Raw genomic sequence first — 21,111 nt, 5'->3', positions numbered from 1 at the left:
ATCTTGATTATAATCTCGAAAACGACACGAGAAGTACTTTTTAAATTCGAGAGGAGGCAAGAAAGACAACAATTATCGTCTCGTTTTCAAGAGGAGAAACTCCTCGAGTCCCGTGGGCAACACTAATTCACCCAAGTCTTGAATCTGAAACATTGTTTTAATGTTGCGTGATTCGTATGTAAAATACTACAAATTGATAAAATGATGGTACAAAAGCAATGGACAGCATTTATCCACGTTTAAAATATGCAAGTTATTACACAATTTACTCCAATAATAAGTATGATTTAAATGTTGTTATATTTCACTATTCCTGGACCAAGTGTGACGCGGAACGGTTGTGATAACTTCCGTAGATAACGACAGTTTTCGAAAATCGATTGAGCATCTCAAGAAAATATCATTTTCACCTATATCTCTCTACTGAAACCGGAAATGGTAAAACAATTTCACTCTTCCAGTTTCAATATTGATCCCCATAGCTCAATAGAGCTCCCTCGGGGCTATGTGGATAGCGTAAGTGTCTTTGTCGCGGAAGACCCGGGTTCGGTTCCCGGAGGAAGCTCATGTGGTTCGGATTCCACGTTAACCTGTAGGTCCACGTAGCATATAACCCCATTGCTGAATGGGACGCTAAACTGAAATCAAAACCATACAGCAGAATCGGTAAGTGATATCAAGAAGCTTATATTATTATTATTATTATTATTATTATTATTATTATTATTATTATTATTATTATTATTATTATTATGTTCTCCCACAATATTCTTCTGTCCCACCAGGCGAATATCACCAGGATTATGTACTCCTCACATATACTCTGCCCGACTTCCACATTTCCTTGCCTTTGTAATTAATGTTTCGCTATAAAATGGCCTTTCGGCTCCATCCGACATTTCGTTTCATAAAATAATATGAATTAATACATTTAAATTTAATTATCAGTTAATCTGTATGTGTCTAACACAGCAGTGAACTATTTCTCAAAACTACTAGTCTTGTAATATTTTTTGACAATCCATCAAACATCACCTCCCCGATAAACACCACCTTTACGAAGACACTTATGTATCGGGTGGGGAGGATTGCGTGCTACAGTGAAATTTAGAGCTGTATCGGTGGTAGTTCACTACCAGAAGGGCCACCCCTACCGAATTGGTCTAAATGGAGTAGCCAGACGAAGAGTGTTCTGGGAGAAGGCAGCAGTTCTCCAGTAGCCAAGTTGGCGGAAATAATAGTGATTGGTACGGCAACGTGGACATTAGTCCCAGGCGTGGTCAGAGTGACTTTAACGGCTGGGATACTGCGGGGTGGAAGGCAACGGGAAACCATCACTCTATTTTCCCTAGTTTGCTGGCAGAAAATATAGAACATATGAACAATGGTCTTTCGCAGGTCAAAATGTAGTTCCGGGGGTAAAATATCCCCCCATTCGGATCTCCGGGAGAGGGATGGCTTGGGAAGGACTATTGGACGAGAAAGTAATAATGGAGGGAAGACAGACAGAGAAAGAAAGACAGGGAAGAGCAAAAGGTTTAGGATAGGGACATGGAACGTACGCACTATGTTACAGGGAGGAAAATTAGAAAATCTTAAAGAAGAAATGAAACAAAATAATTTAGATTTGGTAGGCGTTTGTGAAGTTAGATGGGAAGGTAATGGGGTATTGAACAGCGAAGGATATAGAATGTTTTACTCAGGTAATGGAAAGGGCGGTCATAATGGCGTAGGAATAATTCTTGGAAAGCGCTTAAAGGAGAAGGTAGTGAAAGTAGAATTTATTGATGATAGAGTTATGATGTTAAGACTTAAAGGGAAAACGAAGGATCTAGTGGTTATACAGACATATGCACCGACGACTTCGCATGCAACTGAAGAAGTAGAGGGAAATTATGAGAAAATAGAAGAAATTATAGATAGGGAGAAGAAGGGTGCGTGCATAATTCTAATGGGAGATTTCAATGCAGTTGTGGGAGAAAAACAGGAAGGTAGTATCGTAGGCAAATATGGTTTAGGCGAAAGAAATGAAAGGGGAGAGGGACTAGTGAATTTTTGTAGACAGAATTCACTAATAATTGGGAACACTTGGTTCAATCAGCACAAGAGAAGAAGATATACATGGAAATCACCAATAGACGGCGGAAGATACCAGATAGACTATGTTATGATTCAGGACAGGTATCGGAATAGCTTAAAGAACGCGAAGACCCTTCCTGGGGCTGATATTTTCTCTGACCATAATCTTGTGCTGGCCGAAGTAGATATTCAACTGAAAAATGTAGGCAGAAGAAAAGTAGGTAACAAAGTGTTGAATACTGAAAAGTTGAAAAACGAGGAAATAAGAAATCTCTTCGTTAAAAAATTCGAAGAAAACTGTTCAAACGAGGAAAGAATAGGTGCAGGTAGTAACGCACGGTGGGAACATATTAAACGTTGCTTACAGCAGGCTGCAGAAGAAGCAGTAGGTTACCGCGAACACAAAACTGCTAAGAAACCATGGGTTACAGAGCAGATGTTGCAGAAAATGAGTGAGAGGAAGATGTGGAAACAGGTTGATACAGAAGAGGGCAGAAAGATGTACAGGAAGTTAAATAATGAATTACGAAGAGAAACAGACAGAGCGAGGGAAGAGTTTTACAAAAGAAAATGCGAGGACAAAGAAGAATTAGAAAGAGCTGGGAAATATGAGGAAATGTACAAGGAGGTGAAATCTATGGAATTTCGGAGGAAACAAGGGGGTATTATGATGACAGTAGAAAATAAGAATGGGAAGGTAGTCAGCGAGAGAAATGAGGTCATAGAAAGGTGGAAAGAATACGTTGAAGACTTATATGAGAGTAGGGATAGACCATGTAGCCTAATTGTTGAAGTAGAAAATGAAGTAGACGAGGATGATAAAGGATTTAGTATTCTTCGGGATGAGTTTGAAAAGGCTATATCCGAGATTAGGAATGGAAAGGCAACCGGAATAGATAGCATACCAATCGAATTCATTAAAAATATAGGAGACAAGGGAAAGAAAGAATTGTTCCGACTATGTAATGAAATATATGAAACAGGAGAATGGCCAAAAGACTTTCTGAAAACGATCATGATACCGATGGCTAAGAAATCGAACCCAAAGAGATGTGAGGACTATAGAACTATTAGTCTCATATCTCATGCAGCTAAAATTCTGCTCCGAATACTGAACAGAAGGTTATATGAAAGAACAAATAAAGATGTTGAAGAGGAGTAGTTCGGGTTCAGAAGAGGCAAGGGCACAAGAGATGCAATTGGATTATTATGGGCGATCGGTGAAAGATTTATAGAAAAAGGGAAAGAGGTGTATGTTGTATTTATTTATCTAGAAAAGGATTTTGACCGCGTGAATTGGGAATTGTTGGGAGTTCTAACGAAGATAGGGTTGGAATGGAAAGATAGAAGACTCATAAGAAACTTATACATGAACCAACAAGTAAGTGTGAGGATAGGGGAAGAAATGACGGAAGACAGTGCAATTGGCAGGGGAGTTCGACAAGGATGCTGCCTCTCGCCAACACTATTTAATGTCTATCTAGAAGATATAGTGAAAAAGAGCCTACATGATGATGATGGTATTTCGGTAGGAGGTAGAATGATTAGATGCATAAGATTTGCAGACGATATGGCGCTTGTTGCAGAATCTGAAAAGAAAATCAATAAAATGTTAGAAAAAATGAGAAAGGGTTTTGAAGAATATGGGATGAAAATAAATGTTAGAAAGACAAAAGCCATGGTGATTGGAACGAAGGGGTCTGTGTCAAATATAAAAGTAGGAGGGGAGAAAATAGAACAAGTGAATAGTTTTCGATATCTGGGTAGTATTCTTAGTAATGACATGAAGTGCAAACGTGAAATAAAAGCAAGGATAGGAATGGCGAAAGAAGCCTTTAGTAGGAAGAAAAGTCTGTTTTGTGGGACCTTGAATAAAGAGTTGAGAAAAAGACTCATAAAATGCTTCGTGTGGAGTGTTGTACTGTATGGGGCGGAAACGTGGACATTACGTAAAGGTGACGAAAATCGACTAGAAGCCTTCGAAATGTGGGTGTGGAGAAGAATGGAAAGAATTAGTTGGGTAGAGCGGAAAACGAATGAGAGAGTGTTAGAAATGGTGGGTGAGAAAAGAACACTTTTAGATAGTATTAGGAAGAGGAAGAGAAACTGGTTGGGACATTGCCTAAGAAGAGATTGTATCATGAGGGACGTCCTAGAAGGTATGGTGGCGAGAAAGAGAGGGAGGGGGCGAAGGAGACTACAATTAATGGATGATATTAAAACAGAAAGATCATACGCGAAGACAAAGAGGTTAGCGGAGGACCGTGGAGCATGGAAGCTTTTCAGCTGCGGCAAGTGACCTGCCAATAAAGGCAGAATACCTATGATGATGATCAAACATCATGAAGTAGAAATACTAGAACAGGGTGTCTATCGGTCACGAAAGTCACGAATGTCACGAAAAAGTCACGAAATTTAGCTTTTGGGTCACTATTTTTTTAAACTGTACAAATGTAAGTACAGATTGGAAAATGTTGTTCTATAAAACGTCAAAATTCACCACCAAAAATGTCTATGGTCGGGTTTAGACGCTACCAAATCGCAAGCAAAGTACGTTTCTATCTCATGGATGAAAATTCGGCCTAATTCGCTCTTCAAAATGTTAGAAAATTTTATGATTTGGTAAAGAAAAGGTCACGAAAAAGTCACGAAATTTCATTTTGAATTTTAGTAGACACCCTGTAGAATAATAATAAAATTCATTTCTAAATACTATTGTTGATACCTTTAATTTGCCGTGCCGAAACTACTTTTATAAGATGAACGCTTCCCTCACTTGAAAGCAACATAGATAGATCTTCTGAAACTTTCGTACGTCGTTAGCTCCAATATGCCTTTACATTTGCGGAGATGTTTATGTAGAGTCAATGAAATATTTACGATCTATCAGTAGCGGTCCGTGGTCTGTAGAAGCACCGGTTGCAATGTTGAAATATCAAAGGTATGTAGTTACGCACAAGTGTTCCCCTCCCTCAGCATTCTTGAGTCTTATCCAAAAGTATTCAGGAAATACGAAGAGGAAAGTCCTTTTAAGCTCCATTTGTATATTTATTGATTTAAGTGTATTGTCTAATATTGACTTAATATTGTATATAAGTTATTTCCTTTTCTTAAACACTACCAATGTACGTTTAAACACTATTTATATACAAAACTTCTACGTTCATGCTATTGAACAAGAGATAAATCGAATATATAGCATGTGCTGCAAACCATGAATGATATCATTAACCCAAAAAGAAGGGGAAAAAAGCAAGAAAATTGCATATATTCATCTATGCAGTTAAACAAACTTATTTAATTAAGTAAACTATGCATTATTTTAAAATGGAAGGTCTTTCTTCGTTATTTTCGAACTTCAAATTTTTCTATGACTTCATTGAAATCTGAAATGCTGCTCACCAAGTTTTTTCTGAATAGAAAGCATCGCTACTGCAAACATTTTCCGCTTTATTTTCTTTAGGGTACAGAAACACTTCTCTCCTCTGACAATACGCATTCTGTTAGCATTTATTTGTATGAATATAACTAACTAACTAACTCTATGGCCTATGGAACCCGAAGGTTCAATGCCGCTTTCACAAAAGCTCTCCACTGACTTCTACCCTTATCCAACTGGGTCCAGTTTCTACTTTGTATTCCTATTTCTGTGAGATCCATCTTAATATTGTCCTCCCATCTGTGCATAGGTCTTTTTAATGGTCGTTTTCTCATTGGACTTCCAGTTAGGACTTTGAAAGCACTCCTACTTTCTTCCATTCTGGGTACAGACCTGTCCACCTGAGCCTCTTAGACTTGGTGGACCTAACAATGTTTGGTGAACGGTATAAACTATGAAATTCCTCGTTATGAAGTTTCCGCCATTCCCCATTCCCGTCTCTCCTGAGTCCGAATATTCGTCTAAGGATCTTGTTCTCAAACACTTTCAGTCTCAGAGTAAGCGACCATGTTTCGCAACCATACAGAACAACAGGCATGATTATCGTTTTATATATTTTAAGCTTCAAATTCCTCGACAGAATTCGCGACAAGAGATTTTGAATTGAATAATAACACTAATTCCCTGATTTTAATCGACATTTAATTTCTTCGTGAATGTGATTTTCGCCTGTTACTATTGATCCCAGACATTTTTGAAGCTATCGACTTTATCAAAAGTATCATTTCATATTTTAACGCATCCATGATTTGCCGTATTACAGTACCGACGCACTTCTATGTATTTAGTTTTCTCTGCATTTACTTCTAAATCCAAGTCACTGCAAGCGTTTAATAAGACCTCTTTGTATGAATATAAGGGACAAAAAGTCCGTTTTCAGTAACTACTTTTTTTTGTCTGCTATTCTATTATAAACAAGCGTGAAATCTAAGATTTTTTCCCTCGAAAATAAAAAAAAGGTAATAGTTTAACCTTCCAGCAATTTACGCTAAAGAAGACGGATGAGTATTGAAAGTGAATGATTTGAGATTAATTTTTTATGCTCTCCGCACGAAATCGAACACGGAATCATGTGCACGAAAGACACAGAGCTAGGAATTAGACCAGTGGTAAGACATTTTCTTCTTCGAAATTCGATCGCCCTTCCCCCTCAGAATAGGATATTTTTGATTTTAAAAATAAAATCTATCACAAGAATTTTTACCTTTGTATTACAAATGTAAAATAGAGTCTATTGACTTCGAACGACCGCCCTCTCCCAAACATTCAGCCTAGATTCGCCCCTGCTATCACCAGACACGTATTTGTTTTTTGCGAGTTTCTGTTTTGTGAATGACGTCTCTCTTCCAAGCGTCTATATCTACGTCTGTGAAGTTGTCCCGCCCACCTACCGAATTTTTCTTTTTCTTATCTACGTAGTTTATCGTTAGTTTACGTTAGTTTTACTAAAATTATCGTTAGTTTCTAAAAAATAATATTTTTATTCAACAAATAAATGGGCAGGCTAACTTCACGGTTCTCCACCCAGAAACGAATTTCAAACGTTTTTCATATCACATCGTTAGTTTATCGTTAGTTTACGTTAGTTTTGCTAAAACTATCGTTAGTTTCAAAAAAATAACGATTTTATTCTAGAAATAAAGTTTCCCGCCAAGTGTGAGTTAGCCCGACCATATTGAATTCTCATAAAATTCCAACTCATATCGTTAGTTTATCGTTAGTTTACGTTAGTTTTGCTAAAACTATCGTTAGTTTCGCAAAAATAACTATTTTATTCTAGAAATAAAGTTTCCCGCCAACTGTGAATTAGCCCGTCCATATTGAATTCTCATAAAATTTCAACTGATATCGTTAGTTTACGTTAGTTTTGCTAAAACTATCGTTAGTTTCGCAAAAATAACTATTTTATTCTAGAAATAAAGTTTCCCGCCAACTGTGAATTAGCCCGCCCATATTGAATTCTCTTAAACTTCCAACTCATATTGTTAGTTTATCGTTAGTTTTGCTACAATTAACGTTTGTTTTAGAAAAATAACGATTTTATTCGAGAAATAAAGATTTCCGCCAAGCGTAAACCTAACAGCACAATTACATAGCAGACATATGCCTATCATGTTCCGTCAGGTACACTGGAAGGTGTCCAGTATGTCCCTAAGAAAAGTAAAACTAACGTTAACTAACGATAAACTAAGGATGTGAAATGGAAATTTATGATAATTCTTTAGGGGCGGGAAACTTTACATTTGGCGGGAGATCATATTTCTCGAATAAAATCGTTATTTTTGCAAAACAAATGTTAAATTTAGCAAAACTAACGTAAACTAACGATAAAGTAACGATATGAGTTGGAATTTTATGAGAATTCAATATGGGCGGGCTAATTCACACTTGACGGGAAACTTTATTTCCAGAATAAAATCGTTATTTTTTGAAACTAACGATAGTTTTAGCAAAACTAACGTAAACTAACGATAAACTAACGATGTGATATGAAGAACTTTTGAAATTCGTTTGTGGGTGGGAACCGTGAATTTGGCCTGCCCATTTATTTGTTGAATAAAAATTTTATTTTTTTCGAAACTAACGATAATTTTATCAAAACTAACGTAAACTAACGATAAACTAACTATGTAGATAAGAAAAAGAAAAATTTGTTAGGTGGGCGGGACAACTTCACAGACGTTCTATATCTCACTCACTCTATCAATTGAGTCAAGCGCTGCCAAGCGGAGGAATTCGTAACTACTACAGAAGTTGACTATATACCAGTTGCGGACGAAGGAGTAACTGGAACAGGGCAATACGGGAGGATAGCAGCGATGCAAGAATAAATCATCCTCCTCATGTTAAGAGATAGGAGCTCGCTGCCGTACGCTCAATGTTACTGCTTCCAGTGGCAACGTTCGCTGCAACTGGAAATGTAAATCTCTCTCTTTGTTTCAGTTTTTTAACTGATTTTTTTTTAAAAGAAATACACTAATACTGTTTTGCGCTCAAGAGCAAAGATTTATTGTTTACTGATGCATTACTTTAATGCTTAAAAATATCTTTAGTATTAAAAAAAAATATCCGGTTGCACAACTATGCAACATATAGTACCAGCCGCCGCTGCGATCTATGAAGAGAGAGAAAACAGACATTGCTCTTATCTGCTGTCAATCTGCATTTCATCGGTGACAACCCGAAGCTCGCGCATGTGACCTAGCAGGGGACAGAGAATGAAAGAAACCTACCTGGTTAACCTTCTATCTGCTAGTTTGCGGTGTTCCGAATTGCAGCCAATATCTTACACAGTTTTTAAGTGGAAGAAAATTAATTTTAAATTAGCGTGCTCTAATATTACCCTAGCAAGAAAAAGTAAGACTGAACATGCGATATTAATAATAACAAACATTTGGACGAATTTTGAAATGTATGAAATAAATAGTTTTCATAATATTCTGGAAAGAAATATGTCATGTTATTATATAGGGAAATCCCATCGCATTCCGAGTGTTGGACACAACCTTAACAGGTTATTTATGGCAGGCGATTACAATTGTATTTAAGACCTGAATATCAAACTTTAGGCTTTAATTTCAGTGAAGCTCTCCAGGGATTAGTAACTGGACTTCATTTGCAAGATACATGGGTTTGTCTGAGGCCGCAAACACACTAGTATACTTACCAAAGAGTAACACTCTTGTTTCTTCTCGTTGGTGTCATGTATAATGCGAGTTGAAATTGCCCCCCCCCCTCCTTTTTTTTATTACAGCTTATATTGCATGTTTTCCATCATTAATGTAAATGTTAAACGAAGTAGGGGTTATTGGTAATTAAATGAATCGTTAATAGTCTTATATTAACATACTTCATATCCATTACGTATACAAGATACAAAGTCTGTCCTGAAAGTAATGTCAGTGAATTTATTGTAACGCGGATGTACGTCGGAGCGCGGTCTAACCGATTGTGACTCGTAGTGGAGGAACTCAGTAAGCAGCAGCGTTGCCATTCCTAGTATAATTATGCCAAACCTAGCATCTTTTCGAACGCTCTAGCACCTAGCATCTTGCTATTAGCATAATTTTAAAATCTAGCATATTTCAGTTACCATTGTTATTTCCTTGCGTTGGAGCGTTGATAGTTGAATGACCGAAGGCGAATTACTCTAGTGTCAAAGCTTCCTACAGTAGAAGAAACTTTAAAAATTATTTTGCGGAAAGGAAGCAATAAAACGATAAAAGAGAACAAACGCATCTTTCTTATTGCAACCAGAAGGGTCCCTACTCTACGAGCTTCTAAGGGCTGCTTGCGAAAAAAAAAAAAATTCTTCCTCATTCTATGTGACGGTCACTTTCTATGAGACTCCCTGACGCCTCCCAAGTCGTGTTGTTTGAGAGGAATCTTGTTAGCTCCTTACTTTTCAATTGGGCCTTTACAGTTAAATGAAAGACAAGGTTACAGTCTTATTGAGGCCACATCCTGTTGATGGTTGAAATATCTCCTACCCCAATCCCACTTTTAGTTTTGGGATGCGGTACTCTTTTTAAAATTCCTCTTAACTGAAATGAACAAAGTTGTTGTTTCTTTCCATCTTCCCCCTCCCTCCCACTCTTTCTCTTTTATTACTATTGAGGTCTTATATTCAATGTCTTCAATTTCAAAGTTAGTTTGTGTTAGGTTAGTGCTGGCTGAAAGAAATTGTTCGTGTGCTCTTTGCGGTTGTTATTTCATCGTGTCTTAGTTTTTCGTGTGTTAATTATCATATTCTCACGTTCACAGTTTGTGAGTTAACGTTACGACACAATGAGTGATGAACGGAAAAGGAAAGCGTGTGATGGTACTCCAGAGAAGCGAAAAAAAGCGCGAGGAGATTCAAACCGAAAGTGGGAAACATTCGATCAAAAATATAGATCGGAGTGGGGAAAGTGACTTAAAATTTAAAGGGTGGTTACGTCCTGTAAAGGAAAACCCGGGGAAAGCATTCTGTGTTGCCTGTAATGCGGAGTTAGCAGCAAAACGTAGTGTGCTTGAAAAACATTCTGAATCTGCAAAACACACAAATCGTGTTAAAACAGTAGGGCATAAACAGAAATCTATAACCCAATGTTTTGCAAGTGCGGAATCAAATCCCGACGCAAAAGTAAAGAGAGCAGAAATATTGTGGGCAGCTTTCATGGCAGAACACAATATTCCTATGCGGGTTGGAGAGCATCTCGTAAAAGTGGCAGCGGCTGCATGTAAATGTAAGACAGCCGAATCCGTAAAGTTTGGAAGAACAAAAGCCAGTAATATAATTAAAAACGTCATTGGGAAATGCCACTTTGATGACATAGCACAACAACTACGGAAATCGAAGTTTAGTGTAATAATTGATGAATCTACGGACATTGGTAGCATTAAAACTTTAGCGGTGTGCGTAAGGTTCTTTGACGAGGAGCTAAAACGGGTGGACACAAAGTTCTGGAAACTTGTCCAGGTTTTCACTGGAAGTGATCCCGCTTCTGCACTCGTAGGAGCAACGGCTGACCGTCTATTTGAAGAGCTCATGCAAACCTTTATTGATGCTCAGATCCCGGAAGAGAACATAGTTGGATTTGCGAGCGATGGCTGCAACGTAATGTTTGGTAGGGGAAATTCCGTTGCAAGCAAACTCAAAGAACGTCTTCCAGGACTGATCACAATGAAGTGTATTTGCCATTCTTTGCATTTGTGCGCGAACGAAGCTACTAAAAAACTGCCATTTTCTTGTGAACAGTTAGGTCGTGACGTTTACAATTATTTTATGCATAGTAGTAAAGCAAGCCTAACTTCAAGAATTTCAAGAATTTTTAAACTTAGACCCGCACAAAATGTTAAGGCCATCTCAAACAAGATGGCTATCTCTGATTCAAGTGATAGAAAGACTTTTGGAGCAGTGGGAAGCACTTCGGTCATTTTTTATTGAACGCTCATTCGAAGGAGATGAAAAGGCGGACTTTATTCTACATCAAATGAACTCTCCTGAAACAAAACTCTTTCTGTTGTTTTTGAAATTTACATTGCCCAATTTTACAAATGCTAACAAGCTCTTTCAAAGCGAAAAAGTTGTTGTGAGTGCTCTTCACACTAAAATGTCCGATTTATATTTATCGATACTTTCGATGTATATGGATCCCATTAAATTGAAGCGACTTGATCTTCAGCAAATTGATCCTATGGATGAAAGACTTTTTCAACCCTTAATGAACGTTTATGTTTGGGTGGAAGTACACAATCAACTAGGGACAGTGCTCAAAAGCCATGAAAATATTAATGATTTCAAGCGCAGGTGCAGGGATTTCTACATTGCAGCCTGCTTAGAAATTAAAAAGAGATTCGATTTTGGGGACGAAATTCTTTCAAAATTATCATGGCTAACTCCCGGTATCGCGCTGAAGATAGATCAGTCACGACCATTATCTATTACGCCTCTTCTATCAAAACTTCCTCGTATAGTTGATGCTAATGATCTTGATCTGCAGCAAAAACTAGACGATCAATGGCGAAAGCTGCCGTATTCTAATCTTCCCGAAGACATGATTTCTTCTGATGTGGATAATTTTTGGCTAACCATTCGAAATAGTGAGGATTTGCTTGGAGAGCGTGAATTTGAAGAATTAGGAAAATTTGCTCTTGACGTACTTATATTTCCTCATTCCAGTGCTTCATGTGAACGGATTTTTTCGAAAATAAATTTGATGAAGACAAAAACAAGAAACAAACTAATCACGTCGACAATAAACGGTCTTCTTTTGACATCGGAGTGCGTAAAACAAACTGGTTGTAATAAATTCCAACCAACAGAACGAATGCTGGCCTCAATGACAAAAGCTTCATTGTATGCCCCTTCGACTTCATCTGCAATTCCGGAGGAGGAAGTGGAAGATATTGAATTTGAAGTCGAGTTTTGAAATTCTGAACAGTTGTGTAAATATTTGTGTAGATATGTGAACGTGTGTGTATATATACTGTATATATATGTATGCCTATGTTATGTGTTGTATAGACTATAGACTAAACAAGTTTTCATATTTGGTTTTCATCATATATCGAGGACTCCAATCAAGGTTCTTATTTTTAGGTAAGTAAACTATTTTGTTTAAGTACGTTAAATCAATTTACTTTACAAAATAAATTTTGCACAGTAATAATAATAATAATAATAATAATAATAATAATAATAAATTTCACATTATTATTATTATTATTATTATTATTTAAAATTATTATTATTATTATTATTATTTAAAATATTAAGCCTAGCATAATTTTCTAGTAAATAGCATAATTCTGAGCAACAACTAGCATAATATTCCGTGAAATAGTTGGCAACGCTGGTAAGCAGCGCTCCGTCGCTCAGTGTGCTCCGAGCATCAGGAGCGTGAGGACGGGCCTGTCCATGAAGGTTGTTTTTTGATCTTGTGCAAGTAAAAATGCAGCGCTCGCTAGAACAAAGATTTGCGATCAAGTTTTGCGTGAAACTTGACAAGGCCGCTACGGAAATTGTTACTGTGATCAAGACTGGTTACAAAGAACATGTCCTATCAGATTGGCAAGTGTTTCGGTGGCACAAGGCCCTTTTGAAAGGCCTGGAAGAGGCACGTTTCAACGCGGCGTGACTTTTGGTCGTCAATGAGCACTTTTGGAACCATTTTTGCGCACACCTTCCGCATGCCTATGTGGTTTGTAACGATTTCATGAACTTGAGTTTTCGGAATGTTTAACACGTTGGCCATTAAACGAACACTTAATCGTCGGTCTAAGTTCAACAGTCCCCTCACTCGCGTCAGTTTTCGGAATGTTTAACACGTTGGCCATTAAACGAACACTTAATCGTCGGTCTAAGTTCAACAGTCCCCTCACTCGCGTCACACTGTTAGTCGTGGTAGTCATGGATGGCCGTCCGGTGCTGTCCTGTTCCCGGTCTTCCAAAAAGGCCTTGTGTCACCGAAACACTTGCCGATCTGACAGGGAATGTTCTTTGTAAGCAGTCTTGATCATAGTAACAGTTTCCGTAGCGGTCTTGCCAAGTTTCACGCAAAACTTGATCGCAAATCTTTGTTCTAACAAGCTCTGCATTTTCACTTGCACAAGACCAGAAAACAACCCCCACGGACAGGCGTGTTCCCACTCTCCGGATGTTCGGAGCACACTGAGTGACCCCACTACCAGTTTCAACCAGTTAGACCGCGCTCCGACGTACAGTCGCGTCACAATAAGTTTACTGATATTACTTTCAGGACAGACCTTTATGCTCGTACAGCATAGAGCATATCTTGTTCATATACGTAATGCATATGAAGTATGTACTTGCTTCTGTCTTAGGATACAAAACATAGTATTTAAATGCTGTACTATCACAAAAGACTTAAGAAACATGTTTTTTCCCCCTAGGGATCCAGAACTTGTATCCACTTCAATAAAAGGCATAGAGCGATGGACAGGTAAGTATTTGAAATATCGTTCCATATTATCATCAGATTGTTTATTGGTATGTTTGTTAATAGAAATAAAAGGAAAAATGCTCTTTTGGAATGGTGCGAAATTAAAAATAAAAGGAATTTTTTTCTCTTTTGACTTTTTATAACTGTCTTGCTCAACTACCAATTCTGTTTCCCTGTAGTGGATTCTACAATTAAGAAGCTGCTTAAACTTTTACAACATCCAATACTTGTGAGTCTTTGTTTAATTCGGGAACTGGCTGTCCTGATTGGGTTTCAAACTGGCGTTCCAGTTGTTATCTGCAAGTGTAAATTAAGCAACACAAATATCATAACACAATTAGCGCTTCACTTGCCTAAATATTCTATGAAATTCCTGGAGGCTATATGTTTTCATGTACGCCTATATGATATACTAGTTGCCTAAATTCAATCTGACAAGCAAGAAAAATGTACCATAAACAAAGAAACAGTTTCTCTATGACTGTAAGTCATAGAGAGATGATATTTTGCTAATTTTCGAGAGAAAGAGAAAAAGGTTCGGATAAAAAGATTTACATCTAGGAACAATGACAGTTTTCCTTCCCGCTCCATTTCTCCATTCTTTTTAAGTTCGTTCTGGCAATGCTCTTGAACATTCTCAACTGGTTTTAAATGATAACTTTGTTCCGCAAAATATACGACACCTTCTGAACAGTAATTGCTAACACATAAACTTTTTAGTAGAACATTTTTGTACTTGAACGTTAATCTAACAGCTGTATAAAGAATTCGTTGGAAGTGGAAAATAGGCACACTTTCCGTTTCCAGTCGAATGACCATTTTTTAAATTTAAAAAAAAATATATATTGAATGTTTTTCAGGATTTTTTGTTTAAGTGTTATGGGCTTTATTGAATACAAGTTTAAATGTTTAAAAACAGAATTATACGCCGATTTTTATTGGCAAATCCAAGTTTTTGTATGAAGAGTCGTAAGTCCACGAAACTTAGGTTGAACAATTGAACATCTCCATTTTCACTCATTGTTAACTGGGTTGGTAGAGCATCGTAGTCATTGATCCGAGCGATGCAACAAGCACCTTAATTCCTTAAAATTGACAGCCACTGCGCAAGTGAAATACCTTAGCTGATTTGAATAATTCTTTTTCTCAATCATTATCGGTTTGAGTGGATTCAACTATTGCTACTACATTTAAATATTCAAAATTTCAGTATGATTTTAAAAAATTATCGTAAAAATATTATTTTTTTCAGATTTCGGCAAATTTTTAGAGCACATGCGCTACCGGAAAATAAAAACTGATTTCATTTCATTTCTTACTCCTTTTTAGACTCACCAATTCGCAACTTTTCCGCAATATTATAACTTGAAAAAATGTTCGAACTTTTTCCACTTCACTCTACCATCAGTGTTTCTTTCAGAAATAACATTCGGGGGGACACTTAGTATTCCGGGGTGGGCACTGCTGATATTCTATTTATTATTATATTATAGACGTATTATTTTGGTCTGCTCCGGGGGCGCTCTCAGAGCTCCGGGGGGCAGTGTCCCCCTAAAACAGGTCTCGAAGAAACACTGTCTAACATACACACGCAGATATGCGCCTGTTGGGGACTAAATGAATGAAAAGCTGGAAACTTCACTAGAATAACGACATAGCCATTTGATAGGTGTTTTAACAATGCCACTTTGTCGAGTGTCCTATTTCTTATATTTTCTAAATCTGGTGACCATTTATTTATCTTATTAATGTCTATTTTTCAGGCCGAATACCTGCTCGTTTGGTTCTTGGAATTATGATCTTCTTTGCGGCTGTGTCATCGTATTTTACAAGAGTTAATATTAATCTTGCCATCATAGTCATGGTTATTGCGAAGAATAAAACCCACAGCAGCACCAACAACATAACCTATTCACATACCGAGTGTTTACAACAAACAGAAACAACTGATGAAACTAAAGGCGCAAATTTTTCTCTGGTTATCGGTGAACAACAAAACCAGGTAATAATACATTGTAGTTTTTATTATTGTTACTTGTGGGATATGTAGTTGCAAAGCTTAACTAGTTCACTGCCATTCTACTAACTACACATTTCAGTAGAATCGACTGTCTGTGTACTAACACTTCGAGTGGAACCCTCATTCAAGGTGACCAGACGTCCCGTTTTAGCCGGGACAGTCCCTTATTTTCAACCGTTATCCCGTTTTTTACTGATTCTCAAACGGGACGCCTAAATGTCCCGTTTTTAAGCAAACATGACCCAGGTGTCCCGTAATTATTATTCAAAATATAAATGGTCAATGCTAATTCTACACTCTTCCGTACCAACACTCGTTGGGAAGGTTCAGCCGTGAAATTCTGAATTTTCAAATGGGTTTAGTGTTCGTGGTTCAAGTGAGAATTGAGTGAGAATTCTGAGTTTTCAAGTAGTTAAAAATATTTTTGGGTAGTACTTATGTTAGAAAATATGTGTTATAGCTCTTACTTGTGTATTTTGTAAATTGAAAACACTGCTGAGTCCCAAAATGCAATCTGAAACTCAAATATTAAGCCCCCCCCCCCCCGTCGCCGATTCGCATGAGTCCCGTTTTTGCAAGTAAAAATTCTGGTCACCTTGCCCTCATTCAACTGGAATGTGATTTGCGACAGGATCTAGCTCTTATTGGTTCGTATGATACGGCTCAGCTGGGACAGTCCACGTTCGTTGAGAGCGCACTGACCTTTGTACTGCGACCGGTTTTCAGATATCTTCTCTGCATTTGCATAATCTCGGCATACCCTTCCAACTGTGGAAGGCCCGTATCTAGGGGGGTCTAGGGGGGCCGGCTCCCCTAAATTTTTGCGGGCCCCCATAAAATTTTCACGGTAGGCTTGCAAATGAACTATAATATGGTGATGAACTATAATATTTTTGGGTCGGGCCCACCGTAACTTCAGCCGGGCCTCCCCTACATTTTTGGGCTGGCTACTGGTCTGAACTGTGGTACGAAATAACACCAGTTGATTCGCAATCTCTGAAATAGAGTGCCGCATTCGTCGAACACCAACAACCTGTCCTCGATTGAACATGTCTAACTCCGTGAATTTTTGAGTCCACTCATCATGACTACTGCACCTTGCAGCCACAGGTCTTGCATATTTATAGTACCAATGCGAGTAATCGGGGCAATGTGTATACGGACGTGTGAATGCGAGAACTTCAAACAATAAAATGTGCTTAATTCGGTAGTACATCAGTGTATAATAAGTATACAAAAGAAACAATGGAATATTGTATCATCATCCTACTTGCGTAGGTGTGCAAAATTTTATCAATCATTCCATGACGTTGAGAAAAAAAATTAAGATTGCATGATTTGAGGTCATGGTTGAACTGTTGACCCAGGATACAGTTAAACCTTTGTAAATCAAAGAAAAGCACATAAATAGGAGAAACTAGAATGTATAGTGTGATTAAACTTCCATTCTACATTAAAAAGTATAAACTCAATTTCCTAATCTGATTCGAAAGCGTACTACAACACTTTTTCTTTTGTAACTCTTACATACTGCTAAACATCTATACGTGTACGAATATTCTTATACTGCTGGCAACTCGGCAAAACGTTCTTGTTCCTCGTTGTCAAGAACCTCTCAGTGGCCCCGCTTCGTAATTTCAAGTTCTTTTCAGGGATTGTTGTCGGTATACTTCTGGCCTGTGATAGAACAATGTGTATGATACTTTACTTTTATTTAAATCAAATACATTTGCGCTGTCTTTTCGATGTATATGACTCACTATCCCCTTTCCATAATACTTTTTTCATTCAACAGGACTATGGCGAGTTTGACTGGAATGAAATAACTCAAGGTCTGATTCTTGGAGCCTTTTATTGGGGTTATCTCGTCTCTCAAGTCCCTGGAGGTCGTCTCGCTGAAATCTGGGGAACGAAGCGAGTTCTGGGGTACTGTCTCTTGTGGAATGCTATACTTTCAATCATTTCTCCTTTGGCTGCAAGAGGACACTGGGGAGCACTGTTTGCAGTACGATTATTGCAAGGTCTTCTACAGGTCAGTTGGTTCAATCATTCTATTTAAACGTATGCTTCCGTGGTAACAAATATGCCGGAAGATTTAAAAATTCTAAACACATAGAAAAGATCAGCTTTCAACAAAAATGCCATAGAATGTTCTTAATGTAGCGGCCTTTCAGAGCAAGATATAAGTAAGTTAATTCCCGCCTCTACAAGTGCACATGTTGCTAGATGCAAGGCGTCACATAATGATAGGAGTTGATGATATGAGCCTGTAGATAATGCAAATTTCGATTATTTTTTTCTGCTAGACTAACGGCTTACGGTGACCTTTGATTGGTGGTTGATTTTTGCTTTACGTCGGTGTGCAACATCGAGGTTTTGAATGATAGAGCATGTTATTGACGTGGACTTCGACCCATGTCGGCACTTGATTGTGGTGCAATTAGCAGGTACCCAGATCATCATGTAAGATTACCTTGCCTAAAGTAGGCTGTTTCCTACCACAGTAGCTCGGCTTCAAGAAAGCTTGACGGGTCTTTCTCTTCGGGGATTCATAGGTAAAGAACTGAAGCTGTAGCTATTGATGCATAGAATAGGCTTACAAGTAGACCTCACCACTTCGCCGTTGCGTTAGCAAAAGGAAACAACTACTGTCCTAGAGTAGGGTTGAATATAAGATATTGACAAAAATTTTAGCTGCTAATGAGCACTAGAAATATGGGAAAACGAAATAGAAACATGAATGTGGGAAAGCCATCTACAATATAATTTGATAGTCGCAAGACCGATATTTTTTCGAAATATATAGAAGAACAATAGTTATGACTTCAACTATGTAAATCGAGTTAGGAGGGATGTTTTTATGCCATTCCAGTTCATGGCCGCCATCTTGAAATCCGCCATATTGGATCAACGTCAACTTTTTCAAATTGAAAGAGAGCCATGTGAGGTATCAAACAACAATGATTTTTTCCACCCAATCTCATACACTAATTAGTTTGTCCATATCTAGAACGGTTTACAACTTACAGATCTTTGAATGTTGAAAAATTAGTTGTTTGTAGCAGATAACAGATAACTACAGTGGCAATGGACATAGCTCCAGAGATAGCATTCTTACTGGACAAAATTACGGCAATTCAAGAAATGCAAGTCCTCAGCATTCATAAAACAGTCAATACAGAATTTTGCAGAGTACCATGAGCACCTAATAAAAAATGAAGCGTCACAAATATCACAAAAGTTAATGCCGGAAATATTGAAAGCGTGCTTCTTCGGCACTTCGAACCATTCGATCGGTTCATCAATATATACTGATTTACAAAATGCTTATTGAATCATTCTTGTGAAGCGAGGAGACTGAAATTGATTGTACACAAGGGAATGCAGAGTGACAATAGTATCTCTGTCATGCAGTTTTGAATGGAAATGTTAGTCCTTTATTTCATAATCACATATAGTACACCAATGTTTTGTATTGTCTAAAAAAATACATTGAAAGGTTGAAATATGCCGGTGGTACCTTTTGGAATTTGTCACACTTCCACTGATTTCCCAGGTGGAGCTATTGTACTTCGCACCTCTTCATTATTAAATAATTCTCAGGTATCCAGCATAAGTGAATTCCTGCTCCCTGTATTCGACCAATAGCAATTCACATATCATTCCGCTTCCACACTAGCTTCTTGATTGTTTATCTCATGATGTGCCTCTTCTAGCACTTGTCTCCTTACAAAGAGTTTGTCGCTGTAGAATGGTACATGATGCACGTAAGCTTCTACCTTATACCGTAGCTGCTACGACCAGGAATGCCATTGGCAACCAATATTGCTATTTTCTTCATCGTGCTGCCCCAACTGCTTATAGTTTCAGTTTGAATCTACAAACGCACACACGAAGTGGCGAGGTCAGAACCATTTTATGAATGCTGAGGACTTTCATTTCTTGCATTGCCGTAATTTTGTTCTGTAAGAATGCTTTTTCTGGAGCTATGTTCATTGCCACTGTAGTTATCTGTTATCTGCTACAAACAACGAACTTTTCACCATTGAAAGAACTGTAAGTCGTAAACCGTTCTAGATATAGACAAACTAATTAGTGTATGAGATTGGGTGGAAAAAATCATTGTTGTTTGATACCTCACATGGCCCTCTTTCCATTTGAAAAAATTGACGTTGATCCAATATGGCGGATTTCAAGATGGCGGCCATGATCTGGAACGCAATAAAAACATCCCTCCTAACTCGATTTACATAGATGAAGTCATAACTATTGTTCCTCCATCTTTTTCGAAAAAATATCGGTCTTGCAACTATCAAATTATATTATAGATGGCTTTCCCACACTCATGTTTCTATTTCGTTTTCCCATATTTCTAGTGCTCATTAGCAGCTAAATTTTTTGTCAATATCTTATATTCAACCCTACTCTAGGACAGTAGTTGTTTTCTTTTGCTAACGCAACGGCGAAGTGGTGAGGTCTACTTGTTAGTCCACTGAAAGTAGACAATAATCTCTCTGCGTTAAGCACCAAAAAGTATCGCTATCCTCTGAAACGCATCGAAATGTCATTCCCTGTTCTAGGCCCCGTAAGTTAAGAGACCTTATTACCTTCCTCCTCAATGGATCATATACCATCATCAACTTTTCCGGCATCTTGCAGTTTAGAATCTGCCGAACAATGAAGATCTCCAATCACCATGTCGTAAGATCTAACTTCTGCATTGAGATAAAATTAAGCAGCGTCTGAGAGGAGCATGTTGAATCCGAAGTCCGTCTGGGCCAATTGACCTTCCACTCATGTACACTCATGTCCAAAATGACTGTCTTTTTGTAAGAATATAATTTGATAATGATGTTGCAGGGCACTTCTAATACTGATACTATGTGTATAATCAGGAAATGTATATTTGGGATCAATTTCATAGGGAAAGAATTATAAATACGAAAATTAGAATGAGTAAAACAAAATTTTGATAAATGGAGAAGAAAGTTTTATTTTCGTTTTATTGTTCTTATTTACTGCTCTTTTGACATGAAATTTGCCACATACATGTCTTTGCCGATTATAACATACTAACATTGTAAGAAATACCAGGCGAATTCTTTATCAAATTATATTCCTAGAAC

General features: G+C 37.7%; 1 protein-coding gene across 2 annotated transcripts in view; it reads left to right on the top strand.

Moving 5' to 3' along the window:
* LOC145663049 (putative inorganic phosphate cotransporter) overlaps window positions 1–21,111 on the top strand; it is a 50,045-nt gene that overhangs the window by 11,292 nt on the left and 17,642 nt on the right. The window contains exons 2-4 of one of the 2 annotated variants that reach the window (XM_081729208.1): window positions 13,916–13,965; window positions 15,729–15,967; window positions 17,781–18,017. In XM_081729208.1, coding sequence (XP_081585334.1) covers window positions 13,916–13,965; window positions 15,729–15,967; window positions 17,781–18,017 — 526 coding nt within the window. The remainder of the gene's footprint in view (window positions 1–13,915; window positions 13,966–15,728; window positions 15,968–17,780; window positions 18,018–21,111) is intronic. The other variant, XM_081729209.1, reaches the window with a different exon arrangement.

This window comes from Thermobia domestica, chromosome 10 (genome assembly GCF_964235325.1).
Source record: "Thermobia domestica chromosome 10, izTheDome1.hap1.1, whole genome shotgun sequence".
Taxonomy (NCBI): Eukaryota; Metazoa; Arthropoda; class Insecta; order Zygentoma; family Lepismatidae; genus Thermobia; species Thermobia domestica.
The sequence above is the reverse complement of the archived record's forward strand: the minus strand, read 5'-3'. Positions and strand labels throughout refer to the sequence as shown.